Source organism: Paralichthys olivaceus, chromosome 1 (assembly GCF_024713975.1).
Source record: "Paralichthys olivaceus isolate ysfri-2021 chromosome 1, ASM2471397v2, whole genome shotgun sequence".
Taxonomy (NCBI): domain Eukaryota; kingdom Metazoa; phylum Chordata; class Actinopteri; order Pleuronectiformes; family Paralichthyidae; genus Paralichthys; species Paralichthys olivaceus.
In genome coordinates this window covers 31710211-31730000 of record NC_091093.1, presented here as the reverse complement: position 1 = coordinate 31730000, position 19790 = coordinate 31710211, and the positions used below count along the sequence as shown (strand labels likewise).

The 19790-nt window shown below is 40.7% G+C and overlaps 2 protein-coding genes across 7 annotated transcripts in view; both read right to left on the bottom strand.

Annotated features, from left to right (window-relative positions):
* adamtsl5 (ADAMTS like 5) overlaps window positions 1-8547 on the bottom strand; it is a 28792-nt gene extending 20245 nt beyond the window's left edge. The window contains exons 1-3 of one of the 3 annotated variants that reach the window (XM_069528594.1): window positions 8023-8547; window positions 3968-4238; window positions 3116-3280 (exon numbers count right to left, since the gene is read on the bottom strand). Coding sequence is in view for 1 of the 3 variants with exons in the window: in XM_069528589.1 (XP_069384690.1) it covers window positions 8023-8039 (17 nt within the window). In the remaining 2 variants the exon portion in view is untranslated. The remainder of the gene's footprint in view (window positions 1-3115; window positions 3281-3967; window positions 4239-8022) is intronic. The other 2 variants (XM_069528602.1, XM_069528589.1) reach the window with 2 other exon arrangements.
* Window positions 8548-15249: 6702 nt separating this feature from the next.
* Window positions 15250-19790, bottom strand: part of crtc3 (CREB regulated transcription coactivator 3) — a 31342-nt gene continuing 26801 nt past the window's right edge. For all 4 annotated transcript variants that reach the window (XM_069528547.1, XM_069528555.1, XM_069528542.1 and 1 more), the window contains 4 exons: window positions 19297-19473; window positions 18720-18800; window positions 17980-18193; window positions 15250-17526 (listed from right to left, as the gene is read on the bottom strand). In XM_069528547.1, the coding sequence (XP_069384648.1) occupies window positions 17321-17526; window positions 17980-18193; window positions 18720-18800; window positions 19297-19473 (678 nt within the window). In that variant the 3' untranslated portion in view covers window positions 15250-17320. The remainder of the gene's footprint in view (window positions 17527-17979; window positions 18194-18719; window positions 18801-19296; window positions 19474-19790) is intronic.

Below are 19790 nucleotides of genomic sequence, written 5' to 3'. Positions count from 1 at the left end.
GCTCAAGTGTTCCCAGTCTCTCTCACCTCTCTCTCCCCCTCCTCACTATCTCTCTCTCTTCTAACCCTAACCCAGAAACTTCTATAGAAACTACCAGAGGAGACATTTTCTATAAAACTCTATAGAAACTACAAGAGGAGACATTTTCTATAAAACTCTATAGAAACTACCAGAGGAGACATTTTCTGTAGAAACTACGCGAGGAGACATTTTCTATAGAAACTACCAGAGGAGACGTTTCTATACAAACTACCAGAGGAGACATTTTCTATAGAAACTACCAGAGGAGACGTTTTCTATAGAAACTACCAGAGGAGACATTTTCTATAGAAACTACCAGAGGAGACGTTTCTATACAAACTACCAGAGCAGACGTTTTCTATAGAAACTACCAGAGGAGACGTTTTCTATACAAACTACCAGAGGAGACGTTTTCTATAGAAACTACCAGAGGAGACGTTTTCTATAGAAACTACCAGAGGAGACGTTTTCTATAGAAACTACCAGAGGAGACGTTTTCTATACAAACTACCAGAGGAGACATTTTCTGTAGAAACTACGCGAGGAGACATTTTCTGTAGAAACTACGCGAGGAGACATTTTCTATAGAAACTACCAGAGGAGATGTTTTCTATAGAAACTACCAGAGGAGACATTTTCTATAGAAACTACCAGAGGAGACGTTTTCTATACAAACTACCAGAGCAGATGTTTCTATACAAACTACTAGAGGAGACGTTTTCTATAGAAACTACCAGAGAAGATGTTTCTATACAAACTACCAGAGGAGACATTTTCTCTAGAAACTACGCAAGGAGACATTTTCTATAGAAACTACCAGAGGAGACGTTTTCTATAGAAACTACCAGAGGAGATGTTTCTATACAAACTACCAGAGGAGACATCTTCTATAGAAACTACCAGAGGAGACGTTTTCTATAGAAACTACCAGAGGAGACGTTTTCTATAGAAACTACCAGAGGAGGCGTTTTCTATAGAAACTACCAGAGGAGACGTTTTCTATAGAAACTACCAGAGGAGACGTTTTCTATACAAACTACCAGAGGAGACATTTTCTGTAGAAACTACGCGAGGAGACATTTTCTGTAGAAACTACGCGAGGAGACATTTTCTATAGAAACTACCAGAGGAGATGTTTTCTATAGAAACTACCAGAGGAGACATTTTCTATAGAAACTACCAGAGGAGACGTTTTCTATACAAACTACCAGAGCAGATGTTTCTATACAAACTACTAGAGGAGACGTTTTCTATAGAAACTACCAGAGAAGATGTTTCTATACAAACTACCAGAGGAGACATTTTCTCTAGAAACTACGCAAGGAGACATTTTCTATAGAAACTACCAGAGGAGACGTTTTCTATAGAAACTACCAGAGGAGATGTTTCTATACAAACTACCAGAGGAGACATCTTCTATAGAAACTACCAGAGGAGACGTTTTCTATAGAAACTACCAGAGGAGACGTTTTCTATAGAAACTACCAGAGGAGGCGTTTTCTATAGAAACTACCAGAGGAGACGTTTTCTATAGAAACTACCAGAGGAGACGTTTTCTATAGAAACTACCAGAGGAGGCGTTTTCTATACAAACTACCAGAGGAGACGTTTTCTATAGAAACTACCAGAGGAGACGTTTTCTATAGAAACTACCAGAGGAGACGTTTTCTACAGAAACTACCAGAGGAGGCGTTTTCTACAGAAACTACCAGAGGAGACGTTTTCTACAGAAACTACCAGAGGAGACGTTTTCTACAGAAACTACCAGAGGAGGCGTTTTCTACAGAAACTACCAGAGGAGACGTTTTCTACAGAAACTACCAGAGGAGACGTTTTCTACAGAAACTACCAGAGGAGACGTTTTCTATACAAACTACCAGAGGAGACGTTTTCTATAGAAACTACCAGAGGAGAAGTTTTCTACAGAAACTACCAGAGGGTTTTGTATTGAAACATCATATTAAATATAAGATGAATCAGCTCCTAGGTTTCATATCAAACAGAGTAAATAATAAATTAAACGTTAACAACAGTGATTCTATATTCAGATTCCAGCAGCCTCATGTTGCACGTTGTGTCAGAAGTAGAGAAGAGTGTTGTATTGACACTACGTCAGCTGATAAAACCTGTTTGGCTCTGAAACGCTGCGAGGGAACAGATTCTCCGTCTGACTCATTCAGGGATAAGTGCTTTTTCTGAGAAGCTTCTTGGAAAGCCCCTCTCTTTGATTCTGCTTCCTGGCACCGATTGCTGACACTCATGCGTCACATGTTCCAGGTTTTGTTGATGAGAAGATGTGAGATATCTGGGGAGTTTCACCAACTTAATCTTCTGTGTTTCCTTTGCCCTCATATCTCTTCATCTCACGTCCTCCTCCTCTCTGTGATCTCTCTCTCTCCATCCACTGACTCTTTTAGCCACAAACACCGAGCTGCTCCACAGCTTTTGGCCTCTGGCTCGGTCCCAGGTCAGTAGCTGTCCCGGCCAATTAAACGATTCAGATCTGCCTCAGTCGCTGATCAGCCGCTCCCCTCCGAGCCCTGAGCTCCCGTCCTGTCCTCATATGAGGGAATTCATATCAGAAGAACGGTCACGCTGACCCAAAGAGACCAGGAGCTCCATCTTTCCCTTTTGTACACAAACCTTTAATTCCTCAGTCTTGACTCTCTAACTTTTCACCAACTGTAACATTTTTAAGCAGATTCACTTATTATTATATGTGTTTAAATCCACCACAGCTCTGACTTCAAACTCATGATGCTTGCATCATAAATGCATATATGCAGATTTCATGTTTGGAAATTATGTTCATGACTAAACTAGTTTTAAACTTTTCTTACTAAACTAAATATAAAGAGTCAGAATTGTAGAACTGACACTAAATAAAGCAGAAAACCACATTTTACTCTAATGTTAAGTATCAACATCTGAGCCTCATATTAAAAGTTGGGTCTCTCATTTGTTTCTTTTAATCTTGGTTTAAATCCTCCTCTCATCCTGAAAGCATTAATAAATAAAGTCGCCTGAAAGAAATGAAAAGAAGCCGATGACGGTGAACTTCGTCATAAACATGACAATCTATTGGCCTGCGTACCTGTCACTAATCGACCAATCGTGTCTGTGCTCTTACTGCTCATGACCACGAGTCATCATGTAGAGGTGTTGCAGAGCCAATCATAGACGAGGAGCAGCTGTCAGTCAGCTCTGGAGGCGGAGCTTTGACCAGAGGGCCAATGGGAGGAATGGGACGTACCAAAATCTGAGCCAGATTAACAACCAGCTTTAATAAAACATTCCTTCGATTTTCATGTCGTTAACTTCAAAACTCTCTACAGTGAAAAATCGGTTTATATAAATAAAAAAATCTGTGTGGATAAAAAACATTTCTATAGAAAACATTTGATGTGAGAATGTGTCGTTGTGTTGCTGTGTTTCAGTTTGTTCCAAAGTAATAACCAGTTACTGTTATTTAATTTAAAGACACTACACTACAGTTATTGTTACACAAACAACACTACACTTGTTGTGTATATATATATATATATATAATGTTCATTATATAATGTTCACATTGTCTCATCAGATTCTTCTGTTTGAATGACAAGAACAACTCTAAGAACTTAAATAAAGATGTTCAGCAGATTGTTGAAAACGCTGAAAAGTGACTGAACTCACAAACGTGTCCTGGAACATTCGCTCTGTCGCTCCCTGAACAAATAAACGTCAGTTTCCGTGTTGTTATCAAGCAGCAACATTCTGCTGCTGTGGTTAAAGTGCAGGAGAGTATTCACCTGTGTGTGTGTGTGTGTGTGTGTGTGGGTGTGGGTGTATGTGGGTGTGTGTGTGTGTGTGTGTGTGTGTGTGTGTGTGTGTGTGTGTGTGTGTGTGTGTGTGTGTGTGTGTGTATGTGTGTGTGTGTGTGTGTTAGTTACACCGAGTTGCTCACAGTTCGGAAAGGTATTCAACCAGGGGCCAGTGTTGACCTTTGACCTTTGAGATTTAATCCCAGTGTCGGGAGGAGCCTGGTGGAGGTGCTGTTGGTTTTATGGAGGAGTCTTCTCATCTCCTTCACCTCCTTCTCGTTTCGTCGCCTTCCTCCCCTCCTTCTTCTCTTTTCATCTCCTTGCTCGTCTTGTCTCCTGTCCTCTCTTCTCCTCTCCTCTCCTCCTTCCTCATCTCCTCTCCTCTTCTCTCCTCTCCGAGACAGGGAGAACAAACTTGGTTCATAACAATGAAAAATAATGAGATTATCTTTTCTCATCGTCTCAGCTCATGTAACAACATAAGAAACACGAGATAAACATGTGTGTGATAATGTGACATGAAGAGAACAGACATCTAACCCTAACCCCCATACACTCCAACACTTGAAGTAAGTACAAAACTTTTCCTGAAGCTGAAACGTAGCCGCAGGACAGAAGTTCCTGTCTTCACCACTTTCATAATTACAGATAAAAACACTGGAAGCTCTAATGACAGAAATCCCACATCTGGATCTCAACCAAAACCAAATCAGTAGCTCTTTGGCACAAAGTGGACGTGTCAAATTTCATGAAAATTCTTTCACAGGTTTTAAAACGTCCAGCTGACAAAGAAAGACAACACTTTAATAATACGGCAGCATCAAACCTTAACAAGCTCATAGTACCATATCACCACTAGAGCCCTGAGCTCCCAGAATTCAGTCTGTTGTCCCTCAAGTCTAAAAGTAGAGGAGGAGTCAGAGCCAAAGCTCCTGTGGAATCATCTCAGGTTCAGTTCTGGAGGCAGACTTCCTCTCTACGTTTAAGATTCAAACTTCCTTCATGATGAAGTTAGAGCTGGTCCAGGTTTGTCTTGGACCTGCTCTTAGTTCTGCTGCTGTAGCTCTAATATGTGGAGGACACAGGACACATGGAGCTTCTCTTTCCTCTTCCCCCTCTTCATCACATTAATGTCTAATCGACACATGTTACTGACGTGACTTCTTCACATGAGTTCTGGTGCTCCATCGTTTGTAGATCCACGATCGCTGCTGCAGCCACATCGTGGATCATGATGGAGGATCACAGATCAGAGATCCTGATAGTAATGGCAGATCCTGTATCGAGCTGACAACTGATCGTAGTGGATCATGATCGAGGTGGCAGCTGACGGTGGATCCTGATGGTGGATCCTGATGGTGGATCCTGATCGTAGATCCTGATGGTGGCTGCTGACGGTGGATCCTGATGGTGGATCCTGACGGTGGATCCTGATCATGGATCCTGATGGTGGATCCACGATGGTGGATCCTGATCGTGGATCCTGATCGTGGTGGCTGCTGACGGTGGATCCTGATGGTGGCTGCTGATGGTGGATCCTGATGTTGGATCCTGACGGTGGATACTGATCATGGATCCTGATGGTGGATCCTGATGGTGGATCCTGATGGTGGATCCTGATCGTGCTGACAACTGATCGTAGTGGATCATGATCGAGGTGGCAGCTGACGGTGGATCCTGATCGTGGTGGCTGCTGATCGTGGACTATGACCACAACAAGACTGCTTGATAAACAATATGTCTCCTCAGGTACTCGACCATTACTGACAATAATTCCTCAATTCATTCACCGTCCATCGTGCTACAAAGTCTTTACTCTAATCAATAATAATAATAATAACAATTATTATTGTTGTATTGTATTATGTGAGGAACATGTGAGGAACACATCAGGAACATGTGTGTTGTCAGTACAGGTCTGGAATCAAAGGAAGCTCTGTTTCACTTCTTCTACAGTTTCTTTCAATTAACCATCAGGAGTTTTATCACAGTGAAATCTGTGATTTCATTGTGTTTTGAGTTTCTGTTCACGTGGATGAATCAACATGTAACAACTGCATCTTCCAATTCCAGAGTTTCCAGAGCTTAAACCTTCAAAAACCATGTTCTACCTGGAACTGTCACCAGTTATAGAATTAATATCAGTTATGGAATAAAAAGAGGTTTATTTTATCTTCTAATGACAGAAAAGGGAAGAAGAGGATTTAAATTCCTGGCCACAGGAGACAGTGACATCATCATGTGTTAAATTAGTCCTTGAAGCTCGATGCTCAGTGTTCCATGGTAAGAAGATTAAATCTGTTCATGGTTCCTTCCTCTAGAGACACAGCGAGCCGTCTGTCTGCAGAGCAGTGAGACAGCCTGTCTGCAGAGCAGCGAGACAGTCTGTCTGCAGAGCAGCGAGACAGCCTGTCTGCAGAGCAGCGAGACAGTCTGTCTGCAGAGCAGTGAGACATGTCCCTGACATCTAGTCAAACCATAGAAGGTAAAATCACTGAACGTGTTGAGGTCAAAGTTCACAGATGTCAGTGTTTCCACTGAGGAGGAAAAACATGGTCAGAGTTTAAATGTTTGATATTCAGCTTCTTCTTCTGTTTCTCCTCATCACAATGGATTTGAGTTCTCTGGGTTCTACTATGTTCTCTGTGTTCTCTCAGTTCTCTGTGTTCTCTGAGTTCTCTGAGTTTTCTGGGTTCTACTGGGTTCTACTGTGTTCTACTGTGTTCTCTTAGCTCTCTGTGTTCTCTGTGTTCTCTCAGTTCTCCCGGTTCTACTGTGTTCTACTGTGTTCTCTGAGTTCCACTGTGTTCTCTCATTTCTCTGGGTTCTCTGGGTTCTACTGTGTTCTCTGAGTTCTCTGAGTTCTTCTGTGTTCTCTGTGTTCTCTGAGTTCTCTGGGTTCTACTGTGTTCTCTCAGTTCTCTGGGTTATCTTAGTTCTCTGAGTTCTACTGTATTCTCTGAGTTCTCTGAGTTCTACTGGGTTCTCTGGGTTCTCTTAGTTCTCTGAGTTCTACTGTGTTCTCTGAGTTCTACTGTGTTCTCTGGGTTCTCTGGGTTCTACTGTGTTCTACTGTGTTCTACTGTGTTCTTACTGTGTTCTCTTAGCTCTCTGTGTTCTCTGTGTTCTCTCAGTTCTCTGGGTTCTACTGTGTTCTACTGTGTTCTCTGAGTTCCACTGTGTTCTCTGAGTTCCACTGTGTTCTCTCATTTCTCTGGGTTCTCTGGGTTCTACTGCGTTCTCTGAGTTCTATGAGTTCTCTGAGTTCTTCTGTGTTCTCTGGGTTCTCTGAGTTCTCTGGGTTCTACTGTGTTCTCTCAGTTCTCTGGGTTCTCTGGGTTCTCTTAGTTCTCTTAGTTCTCTGAGTTCTACTGTATTCTCTGAGTTCTCTGAGTTCTACTGGTTTCTCTGGGTTCTCTTAGTTCTCTGAGTTCTACTGTGTTCTCTGAGTTCTCTGAGTTCTACTGTGTTCTCTGTGTTCTCTGGGTTCTCTGAGGCCGGGCTGGGATCAGATTAAATACGAGCAGAGTATTTATAACACTGACATTAGAGATAAAGCTGCTGAATGTTGGAATGTAGGAATCTGACAGATATTCACCTCAGTGAAGCAGCAGCAGAAACTCTGCAGCAGAAACTCAGAAACTCAGCAGCAGAAACTCAGCAGCAGAAACTCTGCAGGCGTCCACAGGATTAACTCCAACTCTTCACAGAAAAACTAATGTGACTAAAGACTGAAGCTTCCAAACACCACGAGGTTTGTTCCTCAGTTTTCTGACCAGAACAAACTGTGGATGGAATTTATCACCTCCTCCTCCACCGGAGAGCAACACAACACAAAGCTAATGTTGATTCTGTCAATCACAGAACAAACACAAGAGACAAACTGGAATGTATCACCTGCTATAAAATAAAACACACACACTGACATACACACACACACACACTAACACACATACACACTAACATACTGACACACAAACACACACACACACTAACATACACACACACAGACATACACACACACACTAACATACACACACACTGACACACACACACTAACATACTGACACACGAACACACACACACTAACATACACACACACTGACACACACACACTAACATACTGACACACGAACACAAACACACACACACACACTAACATACTGACACACGAACACACACACACACACACACTAACCTGCTCAGTGAGAACATGGTGGAAACTTCAGAGGTTCAGATGTGAAGCTGCTGCAGAAAAATAATCCGACACACACACTTCACACTGAATAATATCCATGTCCAGCTGTCAGCTGCTCCTCTTCCTCCTCCTCTTCCTCACACTTTCACCCCTCTCTCAGATCTCCTTCCTCCACATTCATCAACACAGAAACACGTTCAGAGACTCAGTGTGAGACTCAGTGTCCTCAGTGTCCAACAGAGACTCTGTGTCCCCAGGTGAGACTCAGTGTCCAACAGAGACTCGGTGTCCAACAGTTACTCAGTGTCCCGCAGACTTAAACAAAGCCTCCTGTAGCAGCAACTTCACACTTTGTTTCTTCTCGTTCACTTTTCTCCACAAACACATTCGAGAGAGGTGGAGACATAGAGAAAGAGAGAGGGAGGAAGAGAGAGGGAGGAAGAGAGAGAGGGAGGAAGAGAGAGAGAGAGGTCTGCAGCAAGACATTGAGACTGAGAGAGCGCCGTGTGCTGGAGATCTCTCTCTCTCTCTCTCTCTATGTCTCCACCTGCACTTCTCTTATCCAATCACAGTCCTGCAGCTGCTCAGAGGCCAGTGACTCAACTTCTCTTCATGTGTGTGTGTGTACACACACACATATATAAATACAGCATATAGATGCGTATATATGTGTGTATATGTGCATACACACACACACACACATATATATATATATATATATAAATATATATATATATATATACATTTATATACTCAGTTCACCTTCTCTTTACCTTCAGGGACACCCCACCTGAACGTGTTGAGACGATGCTCCGTCTGATTCACTTCATTCCAACTGTTCTTCTCTTTCACTGAGGCGTTGAAAACGTGTAACTGGATCCGATGAGCGTTTCCTTTGTGTCTCTGAGCTTTGCTTTGGTTTCACAGTTCTACGTACGTGACGTTCAGGTCGTCTCCTGGGTCCTACAGAATGTTCAGCGTGATGATGAAGAGACCACGTGACCTTTGTGTGAACTCGGAGCTCCACCTCCATCACTGCTGCTTTAAAAAGAGACGACTCATGTGACCTTGAACTTTCATCTGGAGCCGAGCAGACACAACATGGAGATAGTGTTGGTCTGTGAGCTTGTTGTTGTGCGATCGGCGTCACGTAGCCAGTGAGAATATTATTGAGTCAGGATGTGACGCTGCATCATTGCAGAGGAAAAATAAAAATAAATGTAAATATTAAAATGTTTATTTTTTAACCATCTGCTTGTACCCGAAGCCAAATCATGATGATTGCCACCTGCTGGCTGGCTGCAGTTTAGGTCATAAGATTCCAGTCAAATCTGTGGCAAATAAAAAATATCCAGTGCTTCAAAATACAGTAAAATACAAAATTCAGTTAAATTCAGTGGTAGATATTTAGGGGTAGTTATCATGTTTGTAAAGTGCTGATGCAGGATTGACGATTAGTGATTCGATGTTTCTGCAGTAAACAGGAAGTCTTACTTTTGAGTCTTTCCCTGTGGAGAGTTATTTAGAGGAGGTTGAGTCCTGCAGGATTTTTACACCTCTGCACTGAATGTGAGCAAACGATTCTGTCCAGCTGCTTCTCTGTAGAACTGTTTCCACGGATGTAGTGAAAGTGCCAGTGGACACAAAGAACGAACTCGGCAACAAAGTAGAAGCAGTAAATGTTTAGAGCGACAGGGTCAGTAACACATTCTCCATGTTGTCGTCTACACTGGTGGTTTTCTTCTGGATGGAGGTCATGTGACAGGAGCCTGACCAATCACTGAAGGCAGTGTTCCAAACAGCAAGAGGTACTGAGTGTTGACATGTTTCTGATTCTCAGAGTTCACATACGACAGAATAAAACTCTGATGTAGATCTGATCTGCTGAAACTTTAATCCTCCACAAACTCGTCAGGTGTAAACTGTTTCTGCAGCAGAGCAGCAGGTCGTCTCACAGGATGAAACATGTCTAAGTTCAGGACACACGTGATCTGAGTTTACACGTGGAGCTGCTGAATGAAACCAAGTACGTCCGCACACACACAGACACACACACACAGAGACACACACAGAGACACACACACACAGAGACACACACAGACAGAGACACACACAGACAGAGACACACACACACACAGTGAAGCAATGTTCAGTAATGATAGGGACTGAGGGGGAACGATCTGTCTACGTGCTGGAACAAGCTCACACCTCAGAGAAATGAACTAATGGTTAAAACCACCAACAGAAACGTGTCTGTAAAACATACAAACATCACTGGAGGCATTTGTAATAAAAATCTATAACCTACTTAACTTTCTTTTGAAATCCTCCACAACACAAAAGTCTAATTATTCTTCCAAGAGCAGCAATAAAACACTTACAGGTGAAACGCTGAGCTCGTGGTTACGACACAGGAAGTCATGTCAGAGGTCACAGACAAGGAAAGCGGGTCGGTAACATGATGACTGAAATGATGGCTGAATGAAAACATGAGGTCATTTAACTTTAGTTCTTCTCTCTCTGATGTTTGTTTATTGTTTCTAATCAGTTTGACTTGAATTAGTTATTTATGATATTAAAACAGGCTGAGACGTCATGATTGACAGCCGAGAATGACTCAGGATTGGTTGAGACTGGGGGTAAGGGCGGGACCTTCATACCACGATTGCTACTGCACAGACTCTGAATGACGATGAAGTCATCACCACAAGGGGGCAGCAGGAACCTCCCTATATGCTCACAACACAAATTAAACCATGCCCCACCTTGTTACTGTGTGTGTATATAATGTATTGGCAGCAACAAGGCAGTGGGGGCCCCCCAAATTCTGCTTAGGGCCCCATAAAGGCTAAGGCCGGCTCTGGGTCAAGTCGTTTCAACAGAAGAATCCAGATCAGTATAAACAGAAGAAGCAGCAGAAAAAGCAGCTGTGATGTTGTGAGCCTCTACAGACACAGCTGATTATAACAGAGTCATTAAGTGTTGGACATCAAGTTATAAATATTTGTACAGATGTTGAACTCTACAAACATCTCTAAGTGTCTTTATCCAATTCACGGCTCAGGTCAGTTTACACTTCTCAGATCTACCATCTCTATTCTGTCTAAATATGTCATTTGTTTTTCCTTATTATTGTAAAGTTGAGTTTTTGATGTAAATGCTCAGAAGAACCAGGATGTTTGTGTTTCAGCAGACGTCGGCTCTCTCTGGGCGGCATCATGTTTACACAACCTGCAGGTCTGGGCAGAAATAGACATTCACAGTCATTAAACTGTGATGAGCGTCATTAAGCACAGAACTGACAATGATTTTCTCATCTGTGGAGTATGAGGAGGATTACGCATAAAAACAGTTTGAAGCAAATAATTTTCTAATCGATTACATGTGCAACACAACGGCTTTGTCCCATCATGCATCATGGGTGGTAACTGAAGCAGAGTGGAGATGTTCCGAACATTTGACAGTTCTATTGTTTCCACAGTCAAAGACTCTGGAGAGCTCACAGCACTTCCTGCTTTCATCTCCAGCTGTTGTCCATCACCCAGGCAACAAGTTGTTCTGACATGTCCTGATTGATGGCTGTGGGATGATCTGGAGCTCTCATGTGTGAGGTTCATAAGGTTCATCACAACAACATTAATTTACAGCAGCAGGAAGGAATGAGACAATTACACAATTTGAAACACTGCGAATGTCAATGTTCAAACATCAAACATAACACATCAAATGAAACATGAAACATCACATCAAAGGTCAAACATCACATGAAACATGAAACATCACATCAAACATGAAACATCACATCAAACATGAAACATCACATCAAAAATGAAACATCACATTAAACATCACATCAAACATGAAACATCACATGAAACATTACATCAAACATGAAACATCACATCAAAGATGAAACATCACATCAAACATGAAACATCACATCAAACATGAAACATCACATTAAACATGAAACATCACATGAAACGTAACACATCACATCAAACATGAAACATCACATCAAACATCACATCAAACATGAAACGTCACATCAAACGTAACACATCACATCAAACATCAAACATCACATCAATTATCAAACATCGCATGAAACGTCACATCAAACATGAAACATCACATCAAACATGAAACATCACATCAAACGTAACACATCACATCAAACATGTAACATCACATCAAACGTAACACATCACATCAAACAACACATCAAACATCAAACATCACATCGAATGTAACACATCTCATCAAACATCACATCAAACATCACATCAAACATCACATCAAACATGAAACATCACATCAAACATCAAACGTCACATCAAACATCAAACATCACATCAAACGTAACACATCACATCAAACATCACATCAAACATGAAACGTCACATCAAACGTAACACATCACATCAAACGTAACACATCACATCAAACATGAAACATCACATGAAACATCACATCAAATGTAACACATCACATGAAACATCACATCAAACATGAAACATCACATCAAACATAACACATCACATCAAACATCACATCAAACATGAAACATCACATCAAACGTAACACATCACATCAAACATCACATCAAACATGAAACATCACATCAAACATGAAACATCACATTAAACATTACATCAAACATGAAACATCACATCAAAGATGAAACATCACATCAAACATGAAACATCACATTAAACATCACATCAAACATGAAACATCACATCAAACGTAACACATCACATCAAACATGAAACGTCACATCAAACATGAAACATCACATCAAACGTCAAACATCACATCAAACGTAACACATCACATCAAACATCAAACATCACATCAATTATCAAACATCGCATGAAACGTCACATCAAACATGAAACATCACATCAAACGTAACACATCACATCAAACATGTAACATCACATCAAACGTAACACATCACATCAAACAACACATCAAACATCAAACATCACATCGAATGTAACACATCTCATCAAACATCACATCAAACATCACATCAAACATCACATCAAACATGAAACATCACATCGAATGTAACACATCTCATCAAACATCACATCAAACATCACATCAAACATGAAACATCACATCAAACATCAAACGTCACATCAAACATCAAACATCACATCAAACGTCACACATCACATCAAACATCACATCAAACATGAAACGTCACATCAAACGTAACACATCACATCAAACGTAACACATCACATCAAACATGAAACATCACATGAAACATCACATCAAACATGAAACATCACATCAAATGTAACACATCACATGAAACATCACATCAAACATGAAACATCACATCAAACATGAAACATCACATCAAACATCAAACATCACATCAAACATAACACATCACATCAAACATCACATCAAACATGAAACATCACATCAAACTTAACACATCACATCAAACATCACATCAAACATGAAACATCACATCAAATGTAACACATCACATGAAACATCACATCAAACGTAACACATCACATCAAACATCACATCAAACATGAAACATCACATCAAACATGAAACATCACATCAAACGTAACACATCACATCAAACATCACATCAGACATGAAACATCACATCAAACATGAAACATCACATCAAACGTAACACATCACATCAAACATGAAACATCACATCAAACATGAAACATCACATCAAACGTAACACATCACATCAACATCACATCAAACGTAACACATCACATCAAACATGAAACATCACATCAAACGTAACACATCACATGAAACATCACATCAAACGTAACACATCACATCAAACATCACATCACACGTGACACATCACATCAAACATGAAACATCACATCAAATGTCAAACGCTTCATGAAACGTCACACATCAAACATCGAACATCAAACGTCACACATCACATGAAAAGTCAAACGTCACACATCAAATGTCGAACATCACATAACGTCACATCAAACATCACATCAAATGTCAAACACACACCCTTCAAGTTCTGTGTTCTGCTCGTGTCCTCGTCACTACCGGTAGCATGAGGCGCTACCTGCAGCACCATCAGGTGGCACAGGTCCTCCAGGAGGACTCATCCACACATGTGGTCCCTCAGGTCGTCTAACAAAACCATCATGACGCTCCAGTTTTCAACACAGACTTTATAGGTTTACAACAGTCGGACTGATGGATCACAGATGAAATCACTGATATCCTAACCTCCACCCTGTGGACGTTTGACAGGTGAGGTGAATATAATTTATTTACAGCACAGACACGTTCACTGCAGCGATTCATATGAAACTAAAGTCGGACTTAGTGTTATTTGCTTTATATTGACGTATAGCTTTAATAATCACAGTGTGTTTATGGAACAGTTTTTTAGTGTGAGCAAAAATGATTTAATGTTAATGAAGTTGATCAATAATGTGCTTCAGTTCACCTCCTCACGTCTGCGTTATATTTTCTGTTCGTACACGTGGAGTTAGCATTAAAATGAGCACATTTTCCCCGTCAACTTTGTTTTTATAGATCCCAATGTTTGCATGAGAAGAAGTGAACACACAATGTGGGTTTGAAAGATTTAGAGCCGAGAACTGAGGGAGTTCACCTTCGTACATTTTTTAACCGTTAAGCTTTAATCAATGTATGAATGACACGTGTAATATAATTGTGTAACTTTTTTTTAACTGATCGGCTTTCTCTTGTTTAAATTGTTGTTCTTTTAATTTGTGTTTTTCTTTCCTCTGTAACTTTAAGAAAAAGATATATTAATAAAGTTTATTTTCATTATTGCTCCTGAGTGAAGGTTGAGGTTTTAAACTCAGAAGTTACTTCTCATTTATTGTATTGATGTATAATGATCTTTTGTTTTATTGCTATTGATGAAAATGATAGTACAATAACAAAGAACAAGAACAAAGTCATTAATTAAGAAAATGTGAAGAGAAGCCGAAGAGATTTTCCTAAATAAAATAAAGATACTTTCCTGATAAACGACTTTTACCATGAAACCACATTTTAAAAGTAAAGAGGCTTTAAGCAGATAAGATGGAAGATAAACAGCTCATTGGAGAAGATGTGATTTAAATCTCTCAAAACAAAACAGCTGGAAAAATACAAAATAAACTACACTGCTTCCATCTGCTGGCACAAAGTATCACTGCATTCTCTGACAACACAACCTTCAGTAAGGAGTTTTATTCTATTCCATCAGAAAGAAAATCACAAAAACATACGATAGAAACTGAGAAACATGTTTGATTTGAAGAGAAAAACTAGCATTATAAAAGAAAATAAAGTAGTAACACAAGTGGACAAAACATTCTTTAAATAACAGAACTGTACATTTTAATATGCAACTAAAACAGACAGGAAACAGCCGTGAGCAGTAAGTTAGTACCGAGATAAAGCTAAAGCGATTATAGTCGTTACTGCTGGAATATGAAAAGTGGAGATTGAACAAAATAAGGCAGCAGAGGGCGTTAGACTGCAGGAAACAGAAAATATAGATTAACGACACATTAAACCGTCACAACAGATTAAAGTGTTTCAACAGCTCAAACTGAAGACAAAATATACAAAAAGAAAATGGCCTCAGGGTTACTCCGACTGTTTCACCACACAGAGAGAGAGAAGCCGTTCACACAGTCACACAGCGCCACCTTCTGACAAAAAACCACATAGACAGACAGTGCCATGCTGCAGTAACTCTCCGTAATGTTCCTTTAAATCATTCACCTCCTGGTTGAAGATCAGCTCCATCAGACGCTCCTGTGGACACTGGACACATGTAATATTGTGATTGATAATAAATTTGATCCTGAAAGTCACGTCACTGCATAATGTCCAACCTGTTCAACAGGTTTCACTTCTTACTAGAAAATAAGTTGCATAGTTTAAAGAGTCAAAGTGACACGTCGCTCCACATCCTTTACATCAGCAAGATTTAAATAGCTCCGCCTTTATCAAAGCAGACACTAGGGGGCACTCAATGCCCCAAATGGCCCAGGTGATACATAATCACCTGAAACTGAGCTCGTCACAAAAATATGTTTCTACTGAACGACGATAATAACATCAAGTTTTCACATCAACTCAGAATTGAACACCTGCTGCTGGTGATTCTCTAAAAAGAGTCTGACTAAAACATCTAGTCACAATAAATTTTTTCTTTTCACAGCTTCAGTCGACTTCTTTGGGTTTTCAGGTAAAAAACACTTTTACCTGGTGTATAAAATATTAGTCAACACGACATGAACCAATTAGTGCAAAAGATGTTAAGTGCAATGTTACGTGTTGTCCGATGTCCACACGGAGGCAGTCTGCTCTCTGAACGAGTCACACGAGGAAACAACAAGAGAAGCACAGCCAGGCCCTTATTCACAAGGTTTAAAAGCATCATTACAAGTCAGTACAAAATGTCAAATAAAACATATGAATGTACATATAAGAATTTTTATAAACAAAAGAAAAAGTTATTTTCTTAAAGTGGATCTGAAAGAGTCTGTGACAGACAAAAATATAGAATCTATTTAATAAATCGTAGAATTGTATCTCCTAATTAGAAATTCTAAATAATCTTTATTTACTTATTCAAATCTCTTCTTTTTTTGCCCTTCTTTTAGTTTGAAAACATTCTGATTAGACTGAAATGTTTTGTATTTATATATTTATATATATATATATATATTTGTATGTATAGAAGTATTCATATATATTTATAAATCTGTGGCATACATTTGAAAAATAATCTGATACCAAAGAAAAACATTTAGTCTTCATTTCTACCATGATTGTTTGAAGCAGCTGTGGCACATCTGGATTAGATTTCACCTGAAGAAGAACTTAAGCTGCCAGATGTTTCCTCATCATTGCTGATAGCGCAGTAAGAGAACTTAATCATGTTTTGGCATTTCTGCTGCTCTTCAGCACGGCGATGGGGTTGCTATGCCGCGTAGCCATGGCGATGAGGTTGCCATGGCTTCAGGGGGGCTGTGAGCTGGTGATGAGAGAAAAGGAAACAGACGAACTTACAGCTCTTCACTGCTCGTCAGAGTCGATTTGATTGGAGTAGGAGACGCAGCGAGCGGGGGAACTTTACATGAAGCAGGTGTGAACGCTGTCATGTTCAGAGCGTTCATGTCTTTCACATTTAAAGAATCTTAGTGGCAGTGGATGGATGTGGCCGAGTCTAATCATGCATATTCAGATCTGTAACATCCGTGTGTGTGTGTGTGTGTAAACTATGATTCACTCAGAGTCTGTCACTGCGAAAGCTGTCCTCCACAGATGGGTCTGGTAGCACCATGTCAGGATCACTGAGCATGCTCAGACCGTCCAGGCTGAGCGGCTCGATGCGCAGCTCGTCCTCCAATGGGAAGCCTCCCTCCGAGTCAAAACAATCAGGCAACATAGAGAGAGCGCTGCTGATGTCCTTCGACAGAGTGGGGTTGGAATCATCTGAGAGAGAGAGAGAGAGAGAGAGATGTTGATGGTTTCCTCTGATAACAGCCTCACTCACCAGGAAACACTCTTTACAAGTGTTGAACTTTCAGCTCTGACATCACACTCTGACATCACAATGACATCAGACTCTGACTGAACCCTGAGGCAGCATCTTCATCTTCCTCCAGTGACATCATGACTTCATCCTCATTAAGCATCACTAACACAATAATTCTCTCATATTTACTGAACAACGTGTCCCTGGTGTGTCACTGACGTGTCACCTACGTGTCACTGACGTGTCACCTACGTGTCACTGACACCTTCCACTTATCTTTACCTCTCATGTTTGGGTGTTTTCCTTAATAAAGTAGAATATAAACTTTCCTCTTGATCAGGACGCATCTTAAATCCATCCCCACCTGAGTTAATTCTTGACATTACACCTGAGCAGTCACGGGGACTCACCGGTGAGGATGATGTTGGGTAACCCTCCGCTGCAGTTGGAGTACAGCATGTTGGACCTCATGTGCATGGGGTCGTGCAGGCTGCCGTGGCTGCCGCCCAGTCCTGAGAGGGCGGCCTGGGAGTAGTAGAGCGAGGAGGAAGAGGAGGTAGGGTCGAAGCATGAACCTCCTGCTGTGGAGCTCATGGTGTTTTCCAACAGACCGAACTGGTCCAACTAGATGACAGACGGTGACAAACACACAAATGTGTGGTCACGTTCAGAAACACTGTTCTCATGACGTGGGCAGAAAACCATGAAATCACTTGTGATGATTTGAATCATTACAAATATGTATCTTACATATATCTTCACCTCTGTGTGTTTGTCAGCAACTACAGAAAAGATTGTCACTATATGGAAGGATGAGAAGACGTTTCAATCTCCATTTCTCACAAAAAAAATAATTGATGATTCTTAACAAATAAAAATCAGGAGGACTGATATCTATGAGTGTGATCTAAATAAAATCCAGATGTGGATTTGTGAGGGTTCATTATACTTCGAATACTTTAAGAGGACTGTTGAGGTATTCAAGGAGTTTTCTCAGTATAAAATACAAAGACTACAAATCATATTGAGGTATTTGTTGGTCTTCACATAAGCTGATATGACAAAGTTCTTACACTGTACGGCCTCCTGTGTGTGTGTGTGTGTGTGTGTGTGTGTGTGTGTGTGTGTGTGTGTGTGTGTGTGTGTGTACCTGATAGGGGAAGGTCTTGTTCTGACGATTGAACTGCGGCTCCATGAAGGGGTCGTTGAAGAGTGTTGACATGTTGTTGTGCTGTCGGTGAAAACAAAGACATCACAACATCAGAGACACAACTTTCACTCAGTAACACATTTTATTAACTATTGAGAGAATTAGTGAAGTGAAGTCATTATAATCACATTATAACAATAATTCTAGTTGTGAAATGATTTGCTGATTTGTACATCAACAGAAAATGATTCTGCAGAAGTCATTTCAATCATTTATTTTTGGTTCCAAAGTGTAAACTGAATATTTTCAAGTTCTGGACAAAACTTTCATTTTTGTCTCTGGGATCATTTCAAAAGAAAAGATAGAAATCCAATAGATTGAAAGAAAATCTCGACATACACAAAAACATTTATCTAAGTTGACTGAACATTGATAACAATGATGTTGATGAAGCTAACGGAGTAAAAATATGATTTCTTTTATTACTGAATTCTGATTTACATCCACAAGACACTACAAACACTGGTGTGTTACTTGTGTGTGTTTGTGGTCATGTATGTGTCTTTACAGCACGTACATGGCCTGTGTTGAAGTCCAGCGGGATGCCCTGAAGAGGAGAAACCGGCTGCTGCTGATGTTGTAGCGGCGGCTGTTGTCGTTGTCGGCCCTGGTCGCCTGCGTGCTGCTGCGGTTGGTAGAGCGGGTAGGGGGGGGGCGGCTCCCTCGGCATGTTGCTGGTATCCAAAGCAACTCCCTAGATGGGACAGAGAGAACCAGCAGCAGTCACGAGTCTGACCATGAGTTTCATTAAAGATGCGAGGGTTTATTTACAGCATTCACTTCCTTGTAATCTGTGCACGTCCCAGCAGCAGCGACGGAAATGCTCCATGTCCATGAGAGAAAAGTGCGGACATGTTCAGATCCCAATAATCAGCCATCATTAACATACCAGACCTGATCAGACCCACAGACATGAAATAAGAACATGTCCACATGCTGTGGGTCAGTCTAGACATCTGTTTTAACTATGTATGGGTTTATTTAACAGATTAACCCACAGTATGAATCCAT